Consider the following 26,107-nt stretch of genomic DNA (forward strand, 5'->3'; position numbering starts at 1 on the left):
AAGTGATTCTACAAAGTACTGACTCCAGGGGGCGCTATACAAATACCCCCCCCCCCCCCCACACACACACTTTTCACATATTTTTTTGTAAAAAAAATTGTAAACCATTTATCATTTTCCTTCCACTTTACAATTATGTGCCACTTTGTGTTGGTCTATCACATAAAATCCCAATAAAATACATTTACGTTTTTGGTTGTAATATGACAAAAAGTGGAAAATTTCAAGGGGTATGAATACTTTTACAAGGCGCTGTATATACTGCTGATGAGAAAAGGTATTTATAAGTTTATAATTACTAAAATAATTGCATTTCCATGTTCTGTGTACTGTGGGAGACCAGAGATAGTGAAGGCAGGCTCCTGGGTTTAGTAACACTTCATAACTTCATTCATTCATTTATAACTTCATTATTATAATATCGGTATGTTAAATACATTCAAACTATGTATTTTGATCTGTAGATATTTTTTCTCCTAGATCGGTAATGATGTCTAATCACACCGCAGTGTCCGAAATTGTATTAGTTGGATTCCCTGGGCTTGCTGATGCCTTCCATGGCTTGGTATCTACCATTATGTTCTTTGCCTACATGATATCGCTGACTACTAACGGCACTGTCGTATTTTTGGTCACCTTTAATGAAAATCTACACCAGCCCATGTACCTGTTCATAGCCAACCTTGCCACCTCCAATCTTCTATTTGACACCGTGACGTTGCCAAAACTCATTGCCAGATATTGGTTCGGAGCTTCCACCATTCCTTTGAGGATGTGCTTCTTCCAGATCTTCTTGGTTCATTATTTTGGAAGTATGGACTCATTCCTGTTGATGCTGATGGCTGCCGATCGATACGTGGCCATCTGCCACCCACTGCGATACACCTCCATTATCACCGATAAAGTAGTCACCGTTTCCTGTGGCATCTGCTGGACGATTTTGTCTCCTTCTATAAATACAGCTGTTACCGTTCTAGCATCACAGATCCCCCTGTGTGGCCCCAACAAGGTCAACAGTTTGTTCTGTGGCTATTCGGCGTTCGCGGCATTAGCATGTACCAATATTTCCGGCCCAAGAAAGGTGGTCTTGGTCCTTGCCATGGTTGTTCTTTTGGTGCCACTGGGGCTGATATTAGTGTCATACGTCAAAATAATAGTGGCAATCTCAATTAGTGATGGACGAACTTCCGACGGGACGTTTCGCGAACGCGAAACGCGAACGGACACAAACGTTCGCGAAAACGACCGTTCGCCGCGGGCTCCATTGACTTCAATGGGAGGCGAATTTCGCAAACCTTTAGGTCGAATTTGCGGCCACGGGGTAATTATTAGGGGGTAGCACGTAGTCCCACCACCTGGACAATAGCATAATACATGTATGAGGTGAATTTGGGATCGATAACTACAAGCATTTTTTTTTTATTTGGGAAATTGTTCTGACAATTCAGGACTATGGAGCTAATGAAGGCAATGGAGGAGAGGGAAGGTCAGGGACCAGGGTAGGCAAACAAGAGGGTGCAGGAGATACAGAGCACTGACAGCAGCACCGTAATACAGAGCACTGACATCAGCACCGTGACATACAGCGCTGACAGCAGCTCCGTGACATACAGCGCTGACAGCAGCTCCGTGACATACAGCGCTGACAGCAGCTCCGTGACATACAGCGCTGACAGCAGCTCCGTGACATACAGCGCTGACAGCAGCTCCGTGACATACAGCGCTGACAGCAGCACCGTGACATACAGCGCTGACAGCAGCTCCGTGACATACAGCGCTGACAGCAGCTCCGTGACATACAGCGCTGACAGCAGCTCCGTGACATACAGCACTGACAGCAGCTCCGTGACATACAGCGCTGACAGCAGCTCCGTGACATACAGCGCTGACAGCAGCACCGTGACATACAGTGCTGACAGCAGCTCCGTGACATACAGCGCTGACAGCAGCTCCGTGACATACAGCGCTGACAGCAGCTCCGTGACATACAGCGCTGACAGCAGCTCCGTGACATACAGCGCTGACAGCAGCTCCGTGACATACAGCGCTGACAGCAGCTCCGTGACATACAGCGCTGACAGCAGCTCCGTGACATACAGCGCTGACAGCAGCTCCGTGACATACAGCGCTGACAGCAGCTCCGTGACATACAGCGCTGACAGCAGCTCCGTGACATACAGCGCTGACAGCAGCTCCGTGACATACAGCGCTGACAGCAGCACCGTAAGCAGCCCCAGGAGGAAGTCAGCACAGCACAGGGATGGTGTGATCCCCTCATAATAAGAACCCCCAGGAGGAAGTCAGCACAGCACAGGGATGGTGGGAGCCCCTCATAATAAGAACACCCAGGAGGAAGTCAGCACAGCACAGGGATGGTGGGAACCCCTCATAATAAGCAGCCCCAGTAGAAATATGACACCGCTCAACCTCTTCAAAGAGGAGGGTAGGGGCATATAGTACGGTGTGCTTTTTTGGGTCAGGGAAGTGAGCCAAATGAATTAAGAAGGTCTGTGTGCTTGATTCCAAAAATTGTTTATAGACATATACATGGTCTACTGATCACATGTGTTGAATTCCTCCGAGATCCATGCCTCATTCATTTTTAGAAATGTGAGGTAGTTAACACTGTGGTGAGCTAGGCGAGTACGCTTATCGGTCACAATCCCCCCTGCTGCGCTGAACGTCCTTTCGGACAGGACACTGGATGAGGGGCAAGCCAACAGTTCGATTGCAAATTGGGCAAGCTCTGGCCAGAGGTCAAGCCTGCCCACCCAGTAGTCTAGGGGTTCATCACTCCTCAGAGCGTCCACATCGGCCGTTAACCCAATGTAGTCGGACACCTGACGGTCTAGGCGTTCCCTGATGCTGGATCCGGATGACACCTGTCGATGGGTCGGCTGAAAGAATGACCTCATATCCGAAGTCACCAACACATCTTCAAACCGGCCTCTTCTTGCAGGCGCTGTTGGATTGGTACCCGCAAATCCTTCTCTGGGAGTGGGAATTGCTCCTCTGCCAGCGCACGCAAAAGCAGAATGCAGCATTTCTCGAAGCAAGGCCTGGAAGTGCTGCATTCTGACAGCCCTCTGCGACGGCGGTAACATTTCCGCCATTTTGTGTTTGTACCGGGGGTCTAAGTACGTTGCCACCCAGTACTGGTCCTTGACCCTCATGCTTTTTATACGGGGGTCCCTATTAAAACACTGGAGCATGAAGGCCCCCATTTGCACTAAAGTGGAAGCGGTGTGGTGGCCTGGCTCCTGCTCATCATCCAGGATAATGTCGTCCTCTTCATTCTCCTCTCCCCATCCTCGCACAACAGGGATCCCAGAAAGGTTTAAAGCATGCTCTTCTTGCTCCTGCTCATCCGCCCCGGCACCATCCTCCTCTGACTCCTCATCAGACTCCTGTTGTTGACTTGTCTCAGATAGAGTAGCCCCCCCTGGGAATTCATCCAGCATTGCGACTTCCTCATCTTCCCGCTCCTGCTCCTCCACAGCCTGATCAATGACACGACGCAATGCACGCTCCAGAAAGAAGGCATAAGGTACCATGTCACTGATGGCGCCATGGCTGCGACTGACCAGTTTGGTGATCTCCTCAAATGGCCGCAGAAGTCTGCATGTGTCGCGCATGAGCAGCCACTGGCGCGGTGAAAAAAAACCCAGCTCCCCAGAACCGTTTCTTTCGCAGAGTTCATACAGGTAGACGTTAACTGCACGTTTCTGCTGGAGCAGCCTATCAAGCATATAGAAGGTTGAGTTCCATCGCGTCGGGCAATCGCAAATAAGACGTCTGACCGGCAGATGGTGTCGCCGCTGAATGTCAGCAAGGCGAGCCATGGCCGTGTAAGATCTTCTGAAATGGGCCGAGATTTTCCTTGCCTGCCGCAAGATGTCCTGGACCCCAGGGTATTTGACAAGGAATCGCTGCACGACCAAGTTTAAGACGTGTGCCATGCACGGCACGTGCGTGATTTTGCCCTGTTTCAATGCGCTAAGCAGATTGGCACCGTTGTCACACACCACTTTACCAACTGTCAAATTGAGCGGTGTTAGCCACTCATCTGCCTGTGAACGCAAAGCTGAAAGGAGTGCCGGGCCAGTGTGGCTCTTTGCTTCCAGGCACAACAGACGCAGCACGGCATGGCAACGTCTCACCTGGCATGTGGAATAGGTTCTGGGGAGCTTGGGCGGTGCAGTGGAAGAGACGCTAGCAGCGGAAAAGGAGGAGGCAGCTGAGGAGGAGAGGGAGGAGGATGGAGTAGGAGGAGGAGAAGAAGAGTCAGGCCTGCATGCAATCCGTGGCGGTAAAACCAAATCTACACGGGTGCCACGGGTTACATGCTTGACGGCCGTCAGAAGGTTCACCCAGTGGGCAGTAAAACTGATATACCTTCCCTGCCCGTGTTTGCTAGACCACGTGTCTGTGGTCAGATGTATCTTGGCACCGACACTGTGTGCCAGAGATACATTCACTTGCCGCTGAACATGGCCATATAGCTCTGGGATGCCCTTCTCTGAGAAATACTTCCTTCCTGGGACCTTCCATTGTGGTGTTCCAATGGCCACAAATTTGCGAAAGGCCTCCGAGTCCACCAGTTTATATGGCAGTAGTTGGCGGGCTATGAGTTCTGACAAGCCAGCCGCCAACCGTTGGGCAAGAGGGTTATCCGGCGTCATCATTTTTTTACGCTCAAACATTAGGCCCACGGAAGCCTGCCTTTTTGCAGAAAAATGTGAGCTTGGCGTGATGGAAGGTGGAGTGGAGGACAATTGTGAGGAGAGAGGAGAAGGAGAAGTAGAAGACGAGGCTGGACGGTGAGAGCCTGCAGTGTGGCTTTGTGTGTTCCGTTGCTCCCACTGGGCTCGGTGATGGCTGCTCATGTGCCTTCTTAAGGCGGTCGTCCCTAGGTGAGTATTGGGCTTACCGCGACTAACGCGTTGACTGCAAAGATTGCAGATGGCAACGCTATTGTCAGCAGCGGACACGTTAAAAAAAGCCCACACTGCGGAGCCATGTGCCGGTGTCCTGGGAGCGCCAGATGTGACCGTACATGGTCGATGACTCGCTCCTGATACATTTGCAGTCTGCTTTGTCCCTGCTGTGCAATGTAAGTCATTGCTGCTTCTCCTCCCTATCTGCTGGTCCATATCTCCCTCTGAACTCCCCTCCTCTTCCTCTCTTGTGGGCACCCACGTGACATCACTAGACACGTCATCATCAACGTCACCTTCCCCACCGCTATAAGTAGAGTAGGCAGCAACACCGGGGACCAACCTCCTCCTTGGGCTGATCTGGGTACTGGCGTCAGACTGCTGAGTAGCGCTTGTTGCTACCTCCTCTTCCTGATCCAATACCAAGAGTGGCTGCGCATCAGAAATGTCCTCTTGATATGGATCGGAAAATAATTCCAGTGACTCAAGCGGAAGGTATGTGGTGGTGGTGGTGGTGGTCGTGTTGTTGGTGGTAGTGTCTTTGGGGGTGCACATAGCAGAGAGTGAAGAAGAGGGTGCAGATCGAGAGGATGAGGAGGGTGCAGAAGAGTAAGGCTGAGCGAGCCACTCAACCAAGTCTGGTGCATCCTTTAAAGTAATTGAACGCACCTTCTGCAACTTCCCACTTTGGCTCAAGCCTGTTGCTCCTGCCCTACCCCTACCACCCCTGCGGAAGGGCCTGCCTCTTCCTCTGCATGTCATTTTTTAAATGACCCTGTGACAAAACTCTTAGTCCCTATACCGCTGAAGGACTGCTGCAGTATAGGTGAGCGGTCAGCAGTGGTGCACGTCAACCCTATCTATTGTGGACCTATAGCGGTCCTTACAGAACAGCAGACTGTACCGCACTCAAGCCTATGTACCGTAGCACCCTATACCAAGTTACCAGTCCTTATAAGAACTTTTGTGGACCAAGCAGGTTGTGTATTAGTGTTTAGCAGACTGTACGTCAGTCCCTATACCGCTGAAGGACTGCTGCAGTATAGGGCAGCGGTCAGCAGTGGTGCACGTCAACCCTATCTATTGTGGACCGATAGCGGTCCTTACAGAACAGCAGACTGTACCGCACTCAAGCCTATGTACCGTAGCACCCTATACCAAGTTACCAGTCCTTATAAGAACTTTTGTGGAACAAGCAGGTTGTGTGTTAGTGATTAGCAGACTGTACGTCAGTCCCTATACCGCTGAAGGACTGCTGCAGTATAGGTGAGCGGTCAGCAGTGGTGCACGTCAACCCTATCTATTGTGGACCGATAGCGGTCCTTACAGAACAGCAGACTGTACCGCACTCAAGCCTATGTACCGTAGCACCCTATACCAAGTTACCAGTCCTTATAAGAACTTTTGTGGACCAAGCAGGTTGTGTATTAGTGTTTAGCAGACTGTACGTCAGTCCCTATACCGCTGAAGGACTGCTGCAGTATAGGGCAGCGGTCAGCAGTAGTGCACGGCAACCCTATGTATTGTGGACCGATAGCGGTCCTTACAGAACAGCAGACTGTAACGCACTCAGGCCTATGTACCGTAGCACCCTATACCAAGTTACCAGTCCTTATAAGAACTTTTGTGGACCAAGCAGGTTGTGTGTTAGTGATTAGCAGACTGTACGTCAGTCCCTATACCAATGAAGGACTGCTGCAGTATAGGGCAGCGGTCAGCAGTAGTGCACGGCAACCCTATGTATTGTGGACCGATAGCGGTCCTTACAGAACAGCAGACTGTACCGCACTCAAGCCTATGTACCGTAGCACCCTATACCAAGTTACCAGTCCTTATAAGAACTTTTGTGGACCAAGCAGGTTGTGTATTAGTGTTTAGCAGACTGTACGTCAGTCCCTATACCGCTGAAGGACTGCTGCAGTATAGGGCAGCGGTCAGCAGTGGTGCACGTCAACCCTATCTATTGTGGACCGATAGCGGTCCTTACAGAACAGCAGACTGTACCGCACTCAAGCCTATGTACCGTAGCACCCTATACCAAGTTACCAGTCCTTATAAGAACTTTTGTGGAACAAGCAGGTTGTGTGTTAGTGATTAGCAGACTGTACGTCAGTCCCTATACCGCTGAAGGACTGCTGCAGTATAGGGCAGCGGTCAGCAGTAGTGCACGGCAACCCTATGTATTGTGGACCGATAGCGGTCCTTACAGAACAGCAGACTGTAACGCACTCAGGCCTATGTACCGTAGCACCCTATACCAAGTTACCAGTCCTTATAAGAACTTTTGTGGACCAAGCAGGTTGTGTGTTAGTGATTAGCAGACTGTACGTCAGTCCCTATACCAATGAAGGACTGCTGCAGTATAGGGCAGCGGTCAGCAGTAGTGCACGGCAACCCTATGTATTGTGGACCGATAGCGGTCCTTACAGAACAGCAGACTGTACCGCACTCAAGCCTATGTACCGTAGCACCCTATACCAAGTTACCAGTCCTTATAAGAACTTTTGTGGACCAAGCAGGTTGTGTATTAGTGTTTAGCAGACTGTACGTCAGTCCCTATACCGCTGAAGGACTGCTGCAGTATAGGGCAGCGGTCAGCAGTGGTGCACGTCAACCCTATCTATTGTGGACCGATAGCGGTCCTTACAGAACAGCAGACTGTACCGCACTCAAGCCTATGTACCGTAGCACCCTATACCAAGTTACCAGTCCTTATAAGAACTTTTGTGGAACAAGCAGGTTGTGTGTTAGTGATTAGCAGACTGTACGTCAGTCCCTATACCGCTGAAGGACTGCTGCAGTATAGGTGAGCGGTCAGCAGTGGTGCACGTCAACCCTATCTATTGTGGACCGATAGCGGTCCTTACAGAACAGCAGACTGTACCGCACTCAAGCCTATGTACCGTAGCACCCTATACCAAGTTACCAGTCCTTATAAGAACTTTTGTGGACCAAGCAGGTTGTGTATTAGTGTTTAGCAGACTGTACGTCAGTCCCTATACCGCTGAAGGACTGCTGCAGTATAGGGCAGCGGTCAGCAGTAGTGCACGGCAACCCTATGTATTGTGGACCGATAGCGGTCCTTACAGAACAGCAGACTGTAACGCACTCAGGCCTATGTACCGTAGCACCCTATACCAAGTTACCAGTCCTTATAAGAACTTTTGTGGACCAAGCAGGTTGTGTGTTAGTGATTAGCAGACTGTACGTCAGTCCCTATACCAATGAAGGACTGCTGCAGTATAGGGCAGCGGTCAGCAGTAGTGCACGGCAACCCTATGTATTGTGGACCGATAGCGGTCCTTACAGAACAGCAGACTGTAACGCACTCAGGCCTATGTACCGTAGCACCCTATACCAAGTTACCAGTCCTTATAAGAACTTTTGTGGAACAAGCAGGTTGTGTGTTAGTGATTAGCAGACTGTACGTCAGTCCCTATACCGCTGAAGGACTGCTGCAGTATAGGTGAGCGGTCAGCAGTGGTGCACGTCAACCCTATCTATTGTGGACCGATAGCGGTCCTTACAGAACAGCAGACTGTACCGCACTCAAGCCTATGTACCGTAGCACCCTATACCAAGTTACCAGTCCTTATAAGAACTTTTGTGGACCAAGCAGGTTGTGTATTAGTGTTTAGCAGACTGTACGTCAGTCCCTATACCGCTGAAGGACTGCTGCAGTATAGGGCAGCGGTCAGCAGTAGTGCACGGCAACCCTATGTATTGTGGACCGATAGCGGTCCTTACAGAACAGCAGACTGTAACGCACTCAGGCCTATGTACCGTAGCACCCTATACCAAGTTACCAGTCCTTATAAGAACTTTTGTGGACCAAGCAGGTTGTGTGTTAGTGATTAGCAGACTGTACGTCAGTCCCTATACCAATGAAGGACTGCTGCAGTATAGGGCAGCGGTCAGCAGTAGTGCACGGCAACCCTATGTATTGTGGACCGATAGCGGTCCTTACAGAACAGCAGACTGTACTGCACTCAGGCCTATGTACCGTAGCACCCTATACCAAGTTACCAGTCCTTATAAAAACTTTTGTGGACCAAGCAGGTTGTGTGTTAGTGTTTAGCAGACTGTGCGTCAGTCCCTATACCGCTGAAGGACTGCTGCAGTATAGGGCAGCGGTCAGCAGTAGTGCACGGCAACCCTATGTATTGTGGACCGATAGCGGTCCTTACAGAACAGCAGACTGTAACGCACTCAGGCCTATGTACCGTAGCACCCTATACCAAGTTACCAGTCCTTATAAGAACTTTTGTGGACCAAGCAGGTTGTGTGTTAGTGATTAGCAGACTGTACGTCAGTCCCTATACCAATGAAGGACTGCTGCAGTATAGGGCAGCGGTCAGCAGTAGTGCACGGCAACCCTATGTATTGTGGACCGATAGCGGTCCTTACAGAACAGCAGACTGTAACGCACTCAGGCCTATGTACCGTAGCACCCTATACCAAGTTACCAGTCCTTATAAGAACTTTTGTGGAACAAGCAGGTTGTGTGTTAGTGATTAGCAGACTGTACGTCAGTCCCTATACCGCTGAAGGACTGCTGCAGTATAGGTGAGCGGTCAGCAGTGGTGCACGTCAACCCTATCTATTGTGGACCGATAGCGGTCCTTACAGAACAGCAGACTGTACCGCACTCAAGCCTATGTACCGTAGCACCCTATACCAAGTTACCAGTCCTTATAAGAACTTTTGTGGACCAAGCAGGTTGTGTATTAGTGTTTAGCAGACTGTACGTCAGTCCCTATACCGCTGAAGGACTGCTGCAGTATAGGGCAGCGGTCAGCAGTAGTGCACGGCAACCCTATGTATTGTGGACCGATAGCGGTCCTTACAGAACAGCAGACTGTAACGCACTCAGGCCTATGTACCGTAGCACCCTATACCAAGTTACCAGTCCTTATAAGAACTTTTGTGGACCAAGCAGGTTGTGTGTTAGTGATTAGCAGACTGTACGTCAGTCCCTATACCAATGAAGGACTGCTGCAGTATAGGGCAGCGGTCAGCAGTAGTGCACGGCAACCCTATGTATTGTGGACCGATAGCGGTCCTTACAGAACAGCAGACTGTACTGCACTCAGGCCTATGTACCGTAGCACCCTATACCAAGTTACCAGTCCTTATAAAAACTTTTGTGGACCAAGCAGGTTGTGTGTTAGTGTTTAGCAGACTGTGCGTCAGTCCCTATACCGCTGAAGGACTGCTGCAGTATAGGGCAGCGGTCAGCAGTAGTGCACGGCAACCCTATGTATTGTGGACCGATAGCGGTCCTTACAGAACAGCAGACTGTAACGCACTCAGGCCTATGTACCGTAGCACCCTATACCAAGTTACCAGTCCTTATAAGAACTTTTGTGGACCAAGCAGGTTGTGTGTTAGTGATTAGCAGACTGTACGTCAGTCCCTATACCAATGAAGGACTGCTGCAGTATAGGGCAGCGGTCAGCAGTAGTGCACGGCAACCCTATGTATTGTGGACCGATAGCGGTCCTTACAGAACAGCAGACTGTAACGCACTCAGGCCTATGTACCGTAGCACCCTATACCAAGTTACCAGTCCTTATAAGAACTTTTGTGGACCAAGCAGGTTGTGTGTTAGTGATTAGCAGACTGTACGTCAGTCCCTATACCAATGAAGGACTGCTGCAGTATAGGGCAGCGGTCAGCAGTAGTGCACGGCAACCCTATGTATTGTGGACCGATAGCGGTCCTTACAGAACAGCAGACTGTACTGCACTCAGGCCTATGTACCGTAGCACCCTATACCAAGTTACCAGTCCTTATAAAAACTTTTGTGGACCAAGCAGGTTGTGTGTTAGTGTTTAGCAGACTGTGCGTCAGTCCCTATACCGCTGAAGGACTGCTGCAGTATAGGGCAGCGGTCAGCAGTAGTGCACGGCAACCCTATGTATTGTGGACCGATAGCGGTCCTTACAGAACAGCAGACTGTAACGCACTCAGGCCTATGTACCGTAGCACCCTATACCAAGTTACCAGTCCTTATAAGAACTTTTGTGGACCAAGCAGGTTGTGTGTTAGTGATTAGCAGACTGTACGTCAGTCCCTATACCAATGAAGGACTGCTGCAGTATAGGGCAGCGGTCAGCAGTAGTGCACGGCAACCCTATGTATTGTGGACCGATAGCGGTCCTTACAGAACAGCAGACTGTACTGCACTCAGGCCTATGTACCGTAGCACCCTATACCAAGTTACCAGTCCTTATAAGAACTTTTGTGGACCAAGCAGGTTGTGTGTTAGTGATTAGCAGACTGTACGTCAGTCCCTATACCAATGAAGGACTGCTGCAGTATAGGGCAGCGGTCAGCAGTAGTGCACGGCAACCCTATGTATTGTGGACCGATAGCGGTCCTTACAGAACAGCAGACTGTACTGCACTCAGGCCTATGTACCGTAGCACCCTATACCAAGTTACCAGTCCTTATAAGAACTTTTGTGGACCAAGCAGGTTGTGTATTAGTGTTTAGCAGACTGTGCGTCAGTCCCTATACCGCTGAAGGACTGCTGCAGTATAGGGCAGCGGTCAGCAGTAGTGCACGGCAACCCTATGTATTGTGGACCGATAGCGGTCCTTACAGAACAGCAGACTGTACCGCACCCAAGCCTATGTACCGTAGCACCCTAGACAGACCAAGTTACCAGTCCTGATAAAGAGCTTTGTGGAACAAGTGAGTTGTGAATGATTAGCAGACTGCAGCAGAAGGGCAGCAGTCAAGTATAATATTCTTTCTATATTTGGAAGAAAGAATATTATACGTGTACAAGCCTATTACCGTACCACTGATACCAGTCCTGAAAAGAACCTTTGTGGAACTAATAGTAACAGCAAGTCTTTAAAATTATCCTCACTGCCTGACACACTGCTTCCTGCCTGTCCCTATACAAATTGGCAAAAAAGAGTAGGCTGGAACGATTAGCTGGAACAGCTCTTTTGTGGACCTGATAGTAACAGCTAATGATGATGATGATGATGATGATGAAGAAAGACTAATCTGGCTGAGCTGTCCCTAAAATAGCAGCATACAGCGCTCTGTCCCTTTATCTAAACTGACAAAAGAAACTCAGGCTGCTGACCTAACACCTATACCAGTCCTGAAAAGAACTTTTGTGTACCAAATAGCTAGCGTTTTCTCTGTCCCTACTCCACACAGGATCCTTTCCCTACAGTGACAGAAGAAAGAATGTAAAATGGCCACCGGATCGGGTGTATTTATAGGTTAGGGGGAATGTCCAAGTGTCCATGAGCTGTCATGTCTCAATTGGTTGTCCTGTAACACATGATAAACGTGTCACGAAAGGTTAAAGTTCTTGTATACATTAAACACGTAAGTCCGCCGGGGCGAACGACGGAAAAAGGCGTTCGAACCCGCGGACGGCGAAAGTCGGAAATTCGCCGCGAAACGACCGCCGGGCGAACCGTTCGGCCATCACTAATCTCAATGACTCGCTCAGAGAGCCTCCGGAGAGCGTTTTCCACGTGTATGACCCATTTGCTGGTCATCGCTTTTTACTTCGCTCCTCGAATCTTTATGTACATTGTAAGTAATATTCCATTTGTCACGATAAAACCTGATGTAGGTGCTCTGCTACTTTATCTCTACTCATTTGTACCTCACATGGCCAATCCAATCATCCATTTCCTTCGAACCAAAGAGATCAAACAAACTTTGAGATGGGCCCTTCAGGGAAGCAAATTTAGAGAGAAAGACTGATTAAGATTAACAATATTATTGGCAAGATGACTGGTAAAGACAAGGGAACCATATTTTTTTATTGAATTTATTAATGTATAGACTATGCTATCTCTTTATACACCACATGGCCAAAGATTTTTGATCTGACCATCACATCTACACAAGCTTGTTGACAATCCCATCCAATACCATGAATATGATTATGGAGTTACCCGTTAACTTTTGCAAGTAAGATTAGGTTGTAGGCAGGTGCAGTCTACTTTCTCCACTGAAGGTGACGCTCAACTGCAGCAACATTACGGGGGGGGGGGGGGGAGAGGAAGTCAAGAGGAACATGGTTCCTCTATGGTTTCCTGGGTCACTGGGGAAGCTCTCTGGTTGTATGCTGCCAACCAATGTGACTCAAGCGGCCATCTTGGGAAGTCAAGAGGAACATTGTTTCTCTATGGTTTCCTGGGTCACTGGGGAAGCTCTCTGGTTGCATGCTGCCAACCAATGTGACTCAAGCCGCTATCTTTGAAAGTCAAGAGGAACATGGTTCCTCTATGGTTTCCTGGGTCACTGGGGAAGCTCTCTGGTTGTATGCTGCCAACCGATGTGACTCAAGCGACCATCTTGGGAAGTCAAGAGGAACATGGTTCCTCTTGGGTTTCCTGGGTCGCTGGGGAAGCTCTCTGGTTGTATGCTGCCAACCGATGTGACTCAAGCGGCCATCTTTGGAAGTCAAGAGGAACATGGTTCCTCTATGGTTTCCTGGGTCACTGGGGAAGCTCTCTGGTTGTATGCTGCCAACCGATGTGACTCAAGCGACCATCTTGGGAAGTCAAGACGAACATGGTACCTCTATGGTTTCCTGGGTCACTGGGGAAGCTCTCTGGTTGCATGCTGCCAACCGATGCGACTCAAGCGTCCATCTTGGGTCAGGCAGAGCATATTTAAGACCCTGGCCCCCGGGCTTAGTGCAAAGTTTGCAAGTGAGTAGTCTAGGGACAGATTACCCATCTGACAGGGACAGGGATTAGTGGCAAGGATAGGTTCCTGATGACTAGAGAAAGGATAGGGGCATGGCAACCTTTCTGCAAACCTCCCCATTTGGGTACAGACCAGCCCGATTGCATTCCACCCCTCAAGACAGACACTGTCAGCCCATCTGAGACCTGCTCTGCTGCACACTGCTGTTAAATAAAGTAAGTTTTCCTGGTCAGGTGCCTTTCCGTTGGGTTTGTTTGAATTATTGGATTCTACATTAATACATGTTCTGGTCTCTCAACTGGACTCTGAGTGAGTTTTTACTGTTGCCACACCATGCTGCACCTCTCCATACTGTTACAGTGCCATTTTGTGAATTCGTGTTATAGTGCCCCCTTGTGGTGGATTGTTTAGCCACTTCCTACACTACTACAGCAGGGGTCGGCAACGCGCTGTCTGCCACCACTAGATGTCCAGCCCGTCAGTGATCTTAATTGGACAGTGGTGAGTGCCGGTTCCACAGGGCTGGATGGGAGCGGGAACCACTGGAGTTAACTTTTTACATTACACAGCAGGTGATTGGTTGCTGGGCGATCCTAGCAACCAATCACTAGCCTGTTAATGTGAAAAGTTAATTAGCAGTTCCCGCCCCCATTCAGCCCTGTGATATCAATCTCTGCTCTGCTCCCTGTACACCTCTGTAAGATAGGAGAGTTCTACCTACACAGTGCGTGTTTTTGGGGTGGGGAACAGAGAACACTATGGGAGTGATGTGACGAGGGACAGAGGACACTGCTATGGGGTACAGAAAACACTGCAATGGGGAGACCCTATTAGGGACCCCTTTTCCCCTGAGGACAGGGACACCATCGCCCCTGGGGACAAGAACCCCTTCTGCCCTGGGGACAGGGACCCTATCACCCCTGGGGACAGGGACCCCTTCTCACCTAGGGACAGGGACCCCATCACCCATGGGGATAGGGACCCCCTTCTCAAATGGGAAAAAATGCCCCATCACCCCTGGGGTCAGGGACTCCATCATCCCTGGGGACAGGGACCCCTTCCCACCTGGAGACAGAGACCCCATCACCGCTGGGGACAGGGACCCCCTCTCATCTGGGGACAGGGACCACATCACCCCTGGGGGCAGGGACACCATCACCCATGGGGACAGGAACCCCTTCTCATCTAGGGAAAGGCACCCCATCACCCCTGGGGACAAGGACCACATCACCCCTAGAGACAGGAACCATCTCCAGACCATGCTGGCTGGCAGGGCTGGCATCAGCCACCCTTGGGTGCTAGTATGGGGAAGGGGGCAGTAAAAACCAAATCCCCAGCCAGGGACAGGGACCCCTTCTCCCCTGAGGACAGGGACCCCATCACCCATGGGCACAGGGGCCCCCTTCTCACCTGGGGAAAAGTGCCCCATCACCCCGGGAACAAGGATCCCTTCTCCCCTGGGGACAGGGACCCCATCACCCCTGGGGACAGGGACCCCTTCTCACCAAGGGACAGAGTCCCCATCACCCCTGGGGATAGGGACCCCTTCTCACCTGGGGAAAAGGGCCCCATAAACCCTGGGGACAGGGACCACATCCCCCCTGGGGACAGGGACCCCTTCTCACCTGGGGACAGGGACCCCATTACCCCTGGGGACAGGGACCTCTTCTCACCTGGGGAAAGGAACCCCTTCTCACCTGGGGAAAGGGCCCCATCACTCCAGGGGACAGGGACCCCATCACCCCTGGGGACAGGGAACCCTTCTCACCTGGGGGCAGGGACTCCATCACCCCTGGGGACAGGGACTCCTTTTCACCTGGGAAAAGGAACCCCATCACCCCGGGAACAAGGTTCCCTTCTCCCCTGGGGACAGGGACCCCATCACCCCTGGGTACAAGGACCCCTTCTCCCCTGGGGACAGGGACCCCTTCTCACCAAGGGACAGAGTCCCCATCACCCCTGGGGATAGGGACCCCTTCTCACCTGGGGAAAAGGGCCCCATCAACCCTGGGGACAGGGACCACATCACCCCTGGGGACAGGGACCCCTTCTCACCTGGGGACAGGGACCCCATTACCCCTGGGGACAGGGACCCCTTCTCACCTGGGGAAAGGAACCCCTTCTCACCTGGGGAAAGGGCCCCATCACTCCAGGGGACAGGGACCCCTTCTCACCTGGGGGCAGGGACTCCATCACCCCTGGGGACAAGGACTCCTTTTCACCTGGGGAAAGGAACCCCTTCTCACCTGGGGAAAGGGACCCCATCACCCTTGATGACAGGTACCCCTTCTCTCTTTGGGACAGGGACGCCATCACTCCTAGGGACAGGAACCCCATCTCCAGACCATGCTGGCTGACAGGGCTGGCGTCAGCCACCCTTGGGTGCCAGTATGGGGGAGGGGGAAGTAAAATCAGAATCCCCAGCCACATGCTCTATCAGGGTGAACTGGCTTTATATTAGTGAAGCACCTTAAAGTGAAGTAAACCTATACTGTTTATTACCATGTTAGGATTATTATTATCTTCATTTATTAGCAGGTGAATGCGGCCCTCCATGCATTCACATACATTGAAACCAGCCTTAAAGTGGAAAAAGGTTGCTGACCCCTGGCCTACGGTGAAGCTTGCAGTATGGATCATTATAAAACCTTCCTATTGTTCTTGCTCATTCTTCTTAGCCTACGGGACTTGTCAGGAAACCAACACTAATGCCCCGTACACACGACCGGACTTTTCGACATCAAAGGTCTGACGGAACAATTCCGGCAGACCATTCGATCGTGTGTGGGCTGCAGCGGACTTTAGATTTGCAAAAATCCGACAGACTTTAGAAATGGAACATGTTTCAAAATTTTCCGCTGGAACTCCGCCGGACCCAGTTCCTACCGAGAAATCCGCTCGTGTGTATGCTAGTCCGACGGACAAAAACCGATGCGAGGGCAGCTATTGGCTACTGGCTATGAACTTCCTTATTCTAGTCCGGTAGTACGTCATCACGTTCAAATCCGTCGGACTTTGGTGTGATTGTGTGTGGCCAAGTCCGTTCATTCGGAAAGTCCGTCAGAACTCTGTCAGAACTCCGTCGAAAGTCTGTCGGACCTAGTCCCTCGAAAAAGTCCGGTCGTGTGTACGCGGCATTACTTGTCACAACATAGTTATATGGGGACCCATATTCCACAGAGTACGTTTATCAATGGTCTCTCTAAACACCTAGCCCAAATAACTCAAGGGTCTTGGGGAACAAGGAACACAGTCCAGATCACAGATTCGTCACCACTTCCAGGCTATTAGACACTCCTTCTCCTGCCCTCCACCAGTTTCCTAACTGAGGTCTTTGTACTTACTTCCCAAGTATTAGCCACTCTGAGCTCCACCATAATAAAGAGAATCAGTTCACATCCTTCTAGAATTTCCCTTTACAGAATGTTGAGTTGTAGCATTAAAGTCCATTTATAGTATGGTTCCATTATCTATGGCTTGTCAAGTTTAGTGTTGTTGTCCATTTTTTAGTAGAGTTCTATAGTTTTTCTGGCAGGACCTATAAGAAAAGCTACAGGTAGCATTCCCCCAAAGTGAAAAGTTGATTCCCTTTGGAAGATAAGAAGATAACATAACCTTGGTAGAGGCCCTAGTTTTCCCATGGGGCCCCAGGTGACATTCCCATTCTTCTTACTACGCTTCTTCTTGCTAACTACTTTTCTCCACCCCTCTTTTCTACTTATATCCTACACCGGGGATCTCCAAACTTTTCAAACAAAAGGCCAGTTTACTGTCCTCCAGACTTTAGAGGGGCCGGATTGTGGCTGGTTGGGATAGAAATGTCCTGGGCCAGCATCAGTAAGAATAAACATGGCCTTAGGGTTAGTGGTCAGTAGGAGGAGGAGCAGTGCCTCATCATTGGCATAAGAAATAATAGTGAACCAAGGTCCAGATAAAGGCTAGCAAAGGGCCACATCCGGCCCTAGGACTGCAGTTTGGAGACCCCTGCCTTACACTAACAAGGGAAGTGGGGACCTCTAGAGGTAACATTGTAGTTAATGGTGCAGTGAATGGTTGTGTGGGTCTGCTCAGGGTTTCCTGAGCTGAGTTTGATTACTTTCCCCTGCCTCTAGAAGAAGCTTCCAGAGCACAGGGAAGGATATTCAAATGATCGGTTGAACAGCTTCCAGAGCATAGGGAGGGATATTCAAATGATTGGTTGAATATTCATCATGCTCCAGCCAATCCCTGGAAAGAGGTGTCCACAAAGTGGCTGGGGAGGTTAAACAGTGCCTTGAAAATGTATTCACACCCCTTGATATTTTCCACATTTTGTCATGTTACGATCAAAAACATAAATGTATTTTATGTGATAGACCAATACAAAGTGGCACATAATTGTGAAGTGGAAGGAAAATGATAAATGGTTTTCAAACATTTTTATAAATAAATATGTAAAAAGTGTGGTGTGCATTTGTATTCAGCCCCCCTGTGTCAATACTATGTGGAATCACTCTTTGCTGCAATTACAGCTGCAAGTCTTTTTGGGGGTGTCTCTACCAGCTTTGCGCATCTAGAGAGTGAAATATTTGCCCATTGCTCTTTGCAAAATAGCTCAAGCTCTGTCAGATTGGATGGAGAGCGTCTGTGAACAGCAATTTTTAAGTCTTGCCACAGATTCTCAATGGGATTTAGGTCTGGACATTGACTGGGCCATTATAACGCATGAATATGCTTTGAGCTAAACCATTCCATTGTAGCTCTGGCTGGATGTTTCGGGTCGATGTCCTGCTGGAAGGTGAACCTCCGCCCCGGTCTCAAGTCTTTAGCAGACTCTAACAGGTTTTCTTCTAAGGTTGCCCTGTATTTGGCTCCATCTTTTCATCAACTCTGACCAGCTTCCCTGTCCCTGCTGAAGAAAAGCATCCCCACCACATGATGCTGCCACCACCATGTTTCATGGTGGGAATGGTGTGTTCAGCATGATGTGCATGTGTATTCCTTTTCTGCCACACATAGCGTTTTGCTTTTACAACAGAAAGTTAGATTTTCGTCTCGTCTGATCAGACCCCACAAAGCTTCTCACAAATTGCAAATGGGGCTTCTTATGTCTTTCTTTCAACAGTGGCTTTCTTCTTGACACTCTTCCATAAAGGCCAGATTTGTGGACTACATGATTAATAGTTGTCCTGTGGACAGATTCTCCAATCTGAGCTGTGGATCTCTGCTATGGACCTCTTGGCTCTTATCTGATGAATGCTCTCCTTGCAGTTTAGGTGGACGACCATGTCTTGGTAGGTTTGCAGTTGTGTCATTCTCTTTGCGATTTCAGATGATGGATTGAACAGAGCTCCGTGAGATGTTCAAAGCTTGAGATATTTTTTCATAACCTCACCCTGCTTTATACTTCTCCTCAACTTTATCCCTGACCTGTCTGCTGTGTTCCTTGGCCTTCTTGATGCTGGTTGTTCAATAAGGTTCTCTAACACACCTCTGAGGGCTTCACTGAACAGGTGTATATATACTGAGATTAAATCACACACAGGTGGACTCTATTTACTAATTAGGTGACTTCTAAAGGAAATTGGTTCCACTAGATTTTAATTAGGGGTATCAGAGTAAAGGGGGCTGAATACAAATGAATGCCACACTTTTCAGATATTTATCATTTTCCTTCCACTTCACAATTATGTGGCACTTTGTGTTGGTCTATCACATAAAATCCCAATAAAACACATTTACGTTTTTGGTTGTAACATGACAATATGTGATAAAGTTCAAGGGGTATGAATACCCTTTTATGGCACTGTAAATGTGCAGGAAGCCCGAACAGATTGTTCTTTTCTCTCAAGGGAGGGTTCCGGTTCTCCTGGGAGAACGGTTGCCGCTGGAAGATAGTCAGAGGGGCAAGACGTTAGGCTGGGGGCCTGGGGAAGATTTCCAGAGGATTACATTTGCTGGAGGGCACTGGGTCTGTGGAAGAGTCTTGTTATCTCCCTCACCAAAGGATCTACCTGTGATGGCTGGGTGGCAGACAGCTCTTGGGACATTATCAGTAAAGATCTTGCTGAGGACTGTTAATTGTGCCAGAAGGGAACTACTTGCAAGTGGTTGCTATAGAGCAATGATGGCGAACCTTGGCACCCCAGATGTTTTGGAACTACATTTCCCATGATGCCCATGCACTCTGTAGTGTAGTGGAGCATCATGGGCATGAGCATCATAGTTCCAAAACATCTGGGGTGCCAAGGTTCATCATCACTGCTATAGAGGCTTCTGCTGTAGGGTTCTAGATATACTGGCCATTCCCTGCTAAAATGTGCTATTTGAAGATTAGAGTGAAGTTTGTCCTTCTATTGCTACTACTGATCATTTTGGGGTATCCTGAGACCCTAAACCCCTCTCCTGTTAAAGGTCTTAAGCATTAAACCCTAACAAGACATCCTAGACTGAACCATAACTGTCGGTGTGCGTGGGAGTGAGCTTGTGGGACTGGCAGCCTTTGTGCTATTGGGGAGGACTTGGGCATATTCTCAGTGGTCCCTTCGCGCGTAAACGTTACACACCCTTACCCTAATATGGGGCTGTGGCAAGTCTCTACAGCATGGATCTCAAACTGGCAGCCCTCCAACTGTTTCCGAAACTAGAAGTCCCATCATGCCTCTGCCTGTGGAAGTCATGCTTGTAACTGTCAGCCTTGCAATTCATCATCGGACTTGGCTCACAATTGGCATTGCAATTCACCTCCAAGGCGTTCAGTAGGGTTGAGATCAGGGCTCTGAGGTCATATCAGTTCCCCCACATTAAAATCAAAATACGGCTTTGTCCACAGGGGCACAATCATGCTTAGGCCTTCCCCAAAATGTTACCACAAGGTTGGAAGAGCACAATTGTCTGCAATGTCTTTTGTATGTTGTAGTATTTAAATTACCCATCACCAGAGACACCTAAACTCAATAACTTGAAGAGGTCTCCATATTCTTTTGGGTAATGGTCTGGTGTCCACACATTTTTGACTATATAGCATATTTTAGGTAATGATATATATATTTATTTTACTTCTACGTTCTGTAATAAACATCAGTACATTATCAGATAATGTTCATATGTATGTATACTACACGGGGATTTTTTTCTCAGGGATTAGGTGCAGGTACTTCCTTCTTTCGAGTCACCCTTGTCTTCGCCCCTACTTACATCTGAGCAACGTTCCTTGGTTCCATCCATATCCACCTTCCAGTACCGCCCCTTTCAGAGAATACAGAACCAAGTAACCTTTTTTTGGGCTAAGTAATTTGTATGTAATTTGTTGATGATAATAGGAAAAGCAGTAAAATAGATCCACTGCAGCTAGCAACAATAGCCCCTCCTTCTCCAGCAACAATAGATCCTCCTAAAAATAATAGACCTTCTCAGCAACAATTGACTCCCCACAACAAAATACCCCCCCCAAGCAAAAATTGATCCACCATGGCACCAATAGACCCCAACAAGAAACAATAGATCTGCCAGCAGCCAACCTCATAAGATCCTACAGCAGCCAGCAACTATAGACCCGTCCCTCAAGAGTAGATGCCACCCAGCAACAAAAGTTCCCCCGCCAGCAGCCATAGACATATCCAGCAACAATAGTTTACCCAGCAACAATAGACCCCCCCAGCAGGTAGGATCAATAGACCCTCCAGCAAATCCCAAAACCCAGGGACAGCCTGTCGATTAAGGGCGTATGGGTACCACCCTCCCATCCATGTGCCTATCCCCCTGTAGGACACATGGATTCCAATGGGGGTGGGTGTTTTTTAAAGCACCAGATTACAGCCAGAGGCTCTAATAGGCTTCAAAATAGGGTGGGCTCGGGGCACAGAGCACTGATTTACGAGCCCACCCAGGTGTGTTACAATGAGACCTGTCATCCGATTGGCTGAAAGGACAAGTGATCCTATTGGAAAACCTAGGAGGAGGAGGGGAGGAACCGCAAGGCGTAAGCCGCCGTGATGGAGCTCTCCTCCATCACAAAGGAGCCGCTGCTCGATGCCCGAAGAGTGACTTTGACGTGTGCCTTACTGCGGGGCAGTTATTAGGAAAAAGAATCTTGGCAAGTTTCTAGCAGCTCCTACGGGTGGGGGGGGGGGTAGCGCTACACAAGCAACTCTCAATCTGAAAAATCAGAGGAGTCCTACCATTGAATCTCATTTTAAATCTTTACCTGTCTAGGACATGTCTGATATGCCCTAGCAATTAAAGGTCACCCCATCAGAAGTTATAAATGCTTGTTACATAGACATGTGCAATTTGTTTAGTTCCGAATTTGTCTTTTAACAAATTTTGACAAATTCCTTAATTCCGAAATTTCTGGAGTTTGTGGAATTTACGAATTTACGAAATTTCCAAATTTTCTAATTTCAAAAATTCCAAATTTACGAATTTCCAAATTTCCAAATTTACGAATTTTTCCGTTTCTGAAATTTCCAAATTTCCGAATTTCTGAATTTACGAATTTACGATTTCCCAGATTTCCAAATTTCCAAATTTTTCCATTTCTGAAATTTCCGAATTTCTGAAATTTCCCAATTTCCAAAAAATTTGAAATTTCGGAAATTAGAAATTTCGGAAATTAGAAATTTCAGAAATTGGACATTCGTGAATTGGAAATTTTAACATTTTAATTTTGGAAATTCAGAAGTTTGGAAATTCGGGATTTCTGAATTTTCGGGAATTTGAAAGTTCGAGAATTTGAAAATCTGAAACAGAATGAAAATCTGAAAATTCGAAAATCTGAAATAACTAACTAATAATAACTATTACATTATAGGTATTGGAATTTCCTTTCAAATTTGGCTGTTAGTGAACGTAACGGGTACGAATTTATCCGAAGTTACCAATTCTCTGAAATAACGAGTGCCGTATCTAAAAGAATGGAACGTAACAATCTAATAATAAATAACAATAATTATAATAAAACCTTTTTATTATTATTATTTATTATTAATTTGTTCCATTCCATTTGTTTTTGGAAATGTGAAATTCGGAAATTAGAGAATTCGGAAATTCGAAATTTGCAAACTCAGAAATTCGAAATTTGGAAATTCGAAGATTCGGAAATGTGAAAATTTCCGAAATTCGAAATTTGGAAATTTCGGGAATTCGAAATTTGAACATTTCGGTATTCATTATCATTTGGAAATTCGAAAATCCGAATTTTTGGATTCCCGAATTTTTCGAGTTTTCTAATTTCCGAATTTCCAAATTTCCGAATTTATGAATTTCCGAAAAAAAGCCAAAAAAAACCAAATGAAACGAAAACGAACACATTTTTTGTCAGTGCACATGTCTATTGTTAAATCCCCCAGGGGACCCAAGCACGTAGCATTTGTCCACATTCAAATCTGTGCAAGGGATGTTGAGTTGCATGGTGAGATAACTCACCCACCAACCTCCACCACTATCTGACCGTGCTCTGCACATCTCAATCTGCAAACAGCCCTCCTCATTGTTTATTTTCCACTTGTTCTTTATTGGATTCAGCATGCACATTTTGGTAGACGGTTGTCATGAAGTAGACTAAGATATGGACTACAAATTCAATACAAAAATAAAGTATGAAATCAAACGGTAGGAGGTACAGTGAAATAACAACATAAAACTTGCTTTGCATTGATGTAACATAAGAAAACATACCAGGAAAACTTGGGGACGAAGAAGGCGAAGTGTCATCTAGGACTGAGGGTAGGTGTAGGCCAGGCCTTAGATTGTAGTTGTCCTAAATGAGTGTGGGTTGAACAGACAGTATTTGTCTATATATCGCATAGATTGTGTTGTAACCAATGGTGCAAATCTTTCAGGACGTTCTGTACCCCAATGTGATGAATAAAGAACAATTAAAAAAAAAAATTTTTAAATGTAATTGCAGGGTCCAAGTATTTACATTTTTTATTAGTAATGGCGGCGATCTGCGATTTTTATCGTGACTGCGACATTATGGCGGACACATCGGACACTTTTGACACTATTTTGAGACCATTGTCATTTATACAGCGATCAGGGCTATAAAAATGCACAGATTACTGTGTAAATGACACTGGCAGTGAATGGGGTTAACCGCTAGGGGGCGATCGAGGGGTTAAGTGTGTCCTAGGGAGTGATTCTAAATGTGGGGGGGGGGGGCTACTACTCACATGACAGCGATCACTGCTCCCGATCTTTGTCATGCCACTAGGCAGAACGGGCAAATGCCTTGTTTACAAAGACATCTCCCCGTTCTTCCTCTCCGTGACGCGATCGCCGGCACCCGGCGGACATCGAGTCGGCAGGAGCGGCGGACACGGAGCATGCGACGGCCGCCTCGCGCTGCCGGGGGTATGCACGCGCCCACGATGATGCTTCTTAACCACTTTCAGACCGAACCATTTTGCTGGTCAATGACCAGAGGTCTTTTTACAATTTGGCACTGCGCTGCTTTAACTGGTAATTGCGCGGTCATGCAATGTTGTACCCAAACAAAATTTGCGTCCTTTTTTTCCCACAAATAGAGCTTTCTTTTAAAGGTATTTGACTGACTCTGCGATTTTTATTTTTTGCGATATAAACGTAAAAAGACCGCAAATGTTGAAAAAAAATGATATTTTCTACTTTTTGTTATTAGAAAAATCCAATAAACTCAATTTTAGTCATACATTTAGGCCAAAATGTATTCAGCCACATGTCTTTGGTAAAAAAAAAGTCAATAATTGTATATTTATTGGTTTGCGAAAAAGTTGTCACATCTACAAACTAAGGTACGTTTTCTGGAATTTACGCAGCTTTTAGTTTATGACTGCCTATCTCATTTCTTGAGGTGCTAAAATGGCAGGGCAGTACAAAACCCCCCCAAATTACCCCATTTTGGAAAGTAGACCCCCTAAGGAAATTGATAAGAGGCATGTTGAGCCCATTGAATATTTTATTTTTTTGCCTCAAGCGATTGAATAATGACAAAAAAAAATTTTTTATTTTTTTTTACACAAAGTTGTCACTAAATGATATATTGCTCACACATGCCATGGTTATATGTGGAATTGTACCCCAAAATACATTCTGCTGCTTCTCCTGAGTACGGGGATACCACATGTGGTCGACTTATTGGAAGCCTAGCCGCGTACGAGGCCCCGAAAGCCAAGCACCACCTTCAGGATTTCTAAGGGCATACATTTGTAATTTCACTCCTCACTACCTATCACAGTTTTGAAGGCCATAAAATGCCAAGATGGCACAAAACACCCACAAATGACCCCATTTTAGAAAGTAGACACCCCAAGCTATTTGCTGAGAGGCATGTTGAGTCCATGGAATATTTTATATTTGGCACAAGTTGCGGGAAAATTACAAACTTTTATTTTTTATTTTATTTTTTTCACAAAGTTGTCACTAAATGATATATTGCTCACACATGCTATGGGCATATGTAAAATGACACCCCAAAATGAGTTCTGCTGCTTCTCCTGAGTATGGGGATACCACATATGTGGGACTTTTTGGGAGCCTAGCCGCGTACGGGGCCCCGAAAACCAAGCACCGCCTTCAGGCTTTCTAAGGGCGTAAATTTTTGACTTCACTCCTCACTACCTACCGTATATACTCGAGTATAGGCCGACCCGAATATAAGCCGAGGTCCCCAATTTACCCCCAAAAAACTGGAAAAAATTATTGACTCGTGTATAAGCCGAGGGTGAGACATGCCTGTCCATCCCTGTGTGTCCGTCCATCCCTGTGTGTGTCCATGCATCCGTGTGTGTGTGTGTCCATGCATCCGTGTGTGTGTGTGTGTGTGTCCATGCATCCGTGTGTGTGTGTGTGTGTGTCCATGCATCCGTGTGTGTGTGTGTCCATCCATCCCTGTGTGTGTGCATGCATCCGTGTGTGTGTGTGTGTGTGTGTGTGTGTGTCCATGCATCCGTGTGTGTCCATCCATCCCTGTGTGTGCATGCATCCGTGTGTGTGTGTGTGTGTGTGTGTGTGTGTGTGTGTGTGTGTGTGTGTGTGTCCGTGCAGCCTACCTGTGTCCAGCCTGCCTGTGTCCGTCCAGCCTGTGTCCGTCCAGCCTGTGTCCGTCCCGGCCTGCGTCCCGTCCCGGCCTGCGTCCCATCCCGGCCTGCGTCCCGTCCCGGCCTGCGTCCCGTCCCGGCCTGCGTCCCGGCCTGCGTCCCGTCCCGGCCTGCGTCCCGGCCCGTCCCGCAGCTCTTCGTCGGTGGCCATTCTAGGATTCAAAAGCCGCGCCTCCGTCGGTGATAGGCGGAACACTCAATTTCCCAGCAGTCAGTGGTCCGCCTATCATGGACGTCCGCTCATCCTCATACTACGGACGAGGATGAGAGGACGTCCGTGATAGGCGGAACACAGACTGCTGGGAAATTCAGTGTTCCGCCTATCACAGGCGAAGGCGGAGACGGAGGCGCGGCCTTTGAATCCTAGAATGGCCGCTGTCTGTCTGCTCGACACGCTGATCGGGCAGACAGACA

At 48.1% G+C, this 26,107-nt stretch overlaps 1 protein-coding gene and 1 pseudogene across 1 annotated transcript; both read left to right on the forward strand.

Annotated features, from left to right (window-relative positions):
- Positions 1–487: 487 nt before the first annotated feature.
- Positions 488–12,896, forward strand: LOC143926830 (olfactory receptor 1E16-like). The gene is made up of 2 exons (XM_077450869.1): positions 488–1,175; positions 12,412–12,896. The coding sequence occupies exons 1-2, from the start codon at positions 488–490 to the stop codon at positions 12,678–12,680; spliced, it is 957 nt and encodes a 318-aa protein (XP_077306995.1). The 3' UTR covers positions 12,681–12,896.
- Positions 12,897–13,557: 661 nt separating this feature from the next.
- Positions 13,558–22,318, forward strand: LOC143926803 (uncharacterized; annotated as a pseudogene).
- Positions 22,319–26,107: the final 3,789 nt, after the last annotated feature.

The sequence above is a fragment of the Lithobates pipiens genome, unplaced genomic scaffold, assembly GCF_037356315.1.
Source record: "Lithobates pipiens isolate NorthernLeopardFrog02 unplaced genomic scaffold, aLitPip1_a1.2 Scaffold_23, whole genome shotgun sequence".
In the NCBI taxonomy this organism is placed as follows: Eukaryota; Metazoa; Chordata; class Amphibia; order Anura; family Ranidae; genus Lithobates; species Lithobates pipiens.

Excerpts from the sequence above, each read along its gene's own strand:
- LOC143926830 (XM_077450869.1), top strand. The coding sequence starts at position 488 with ATGATGTCTAATCACACCGCAGTGTCCGAAATTGTATTAGTTGGATTC. Across the intron at positions 1,176-12,411 it reads AGTGGCAATCTCAATTAGTG|CTCGCTCAGAGAGCCTCCGG; the intron begins ATGGACGAACTT and ends TAATCTCAATGA.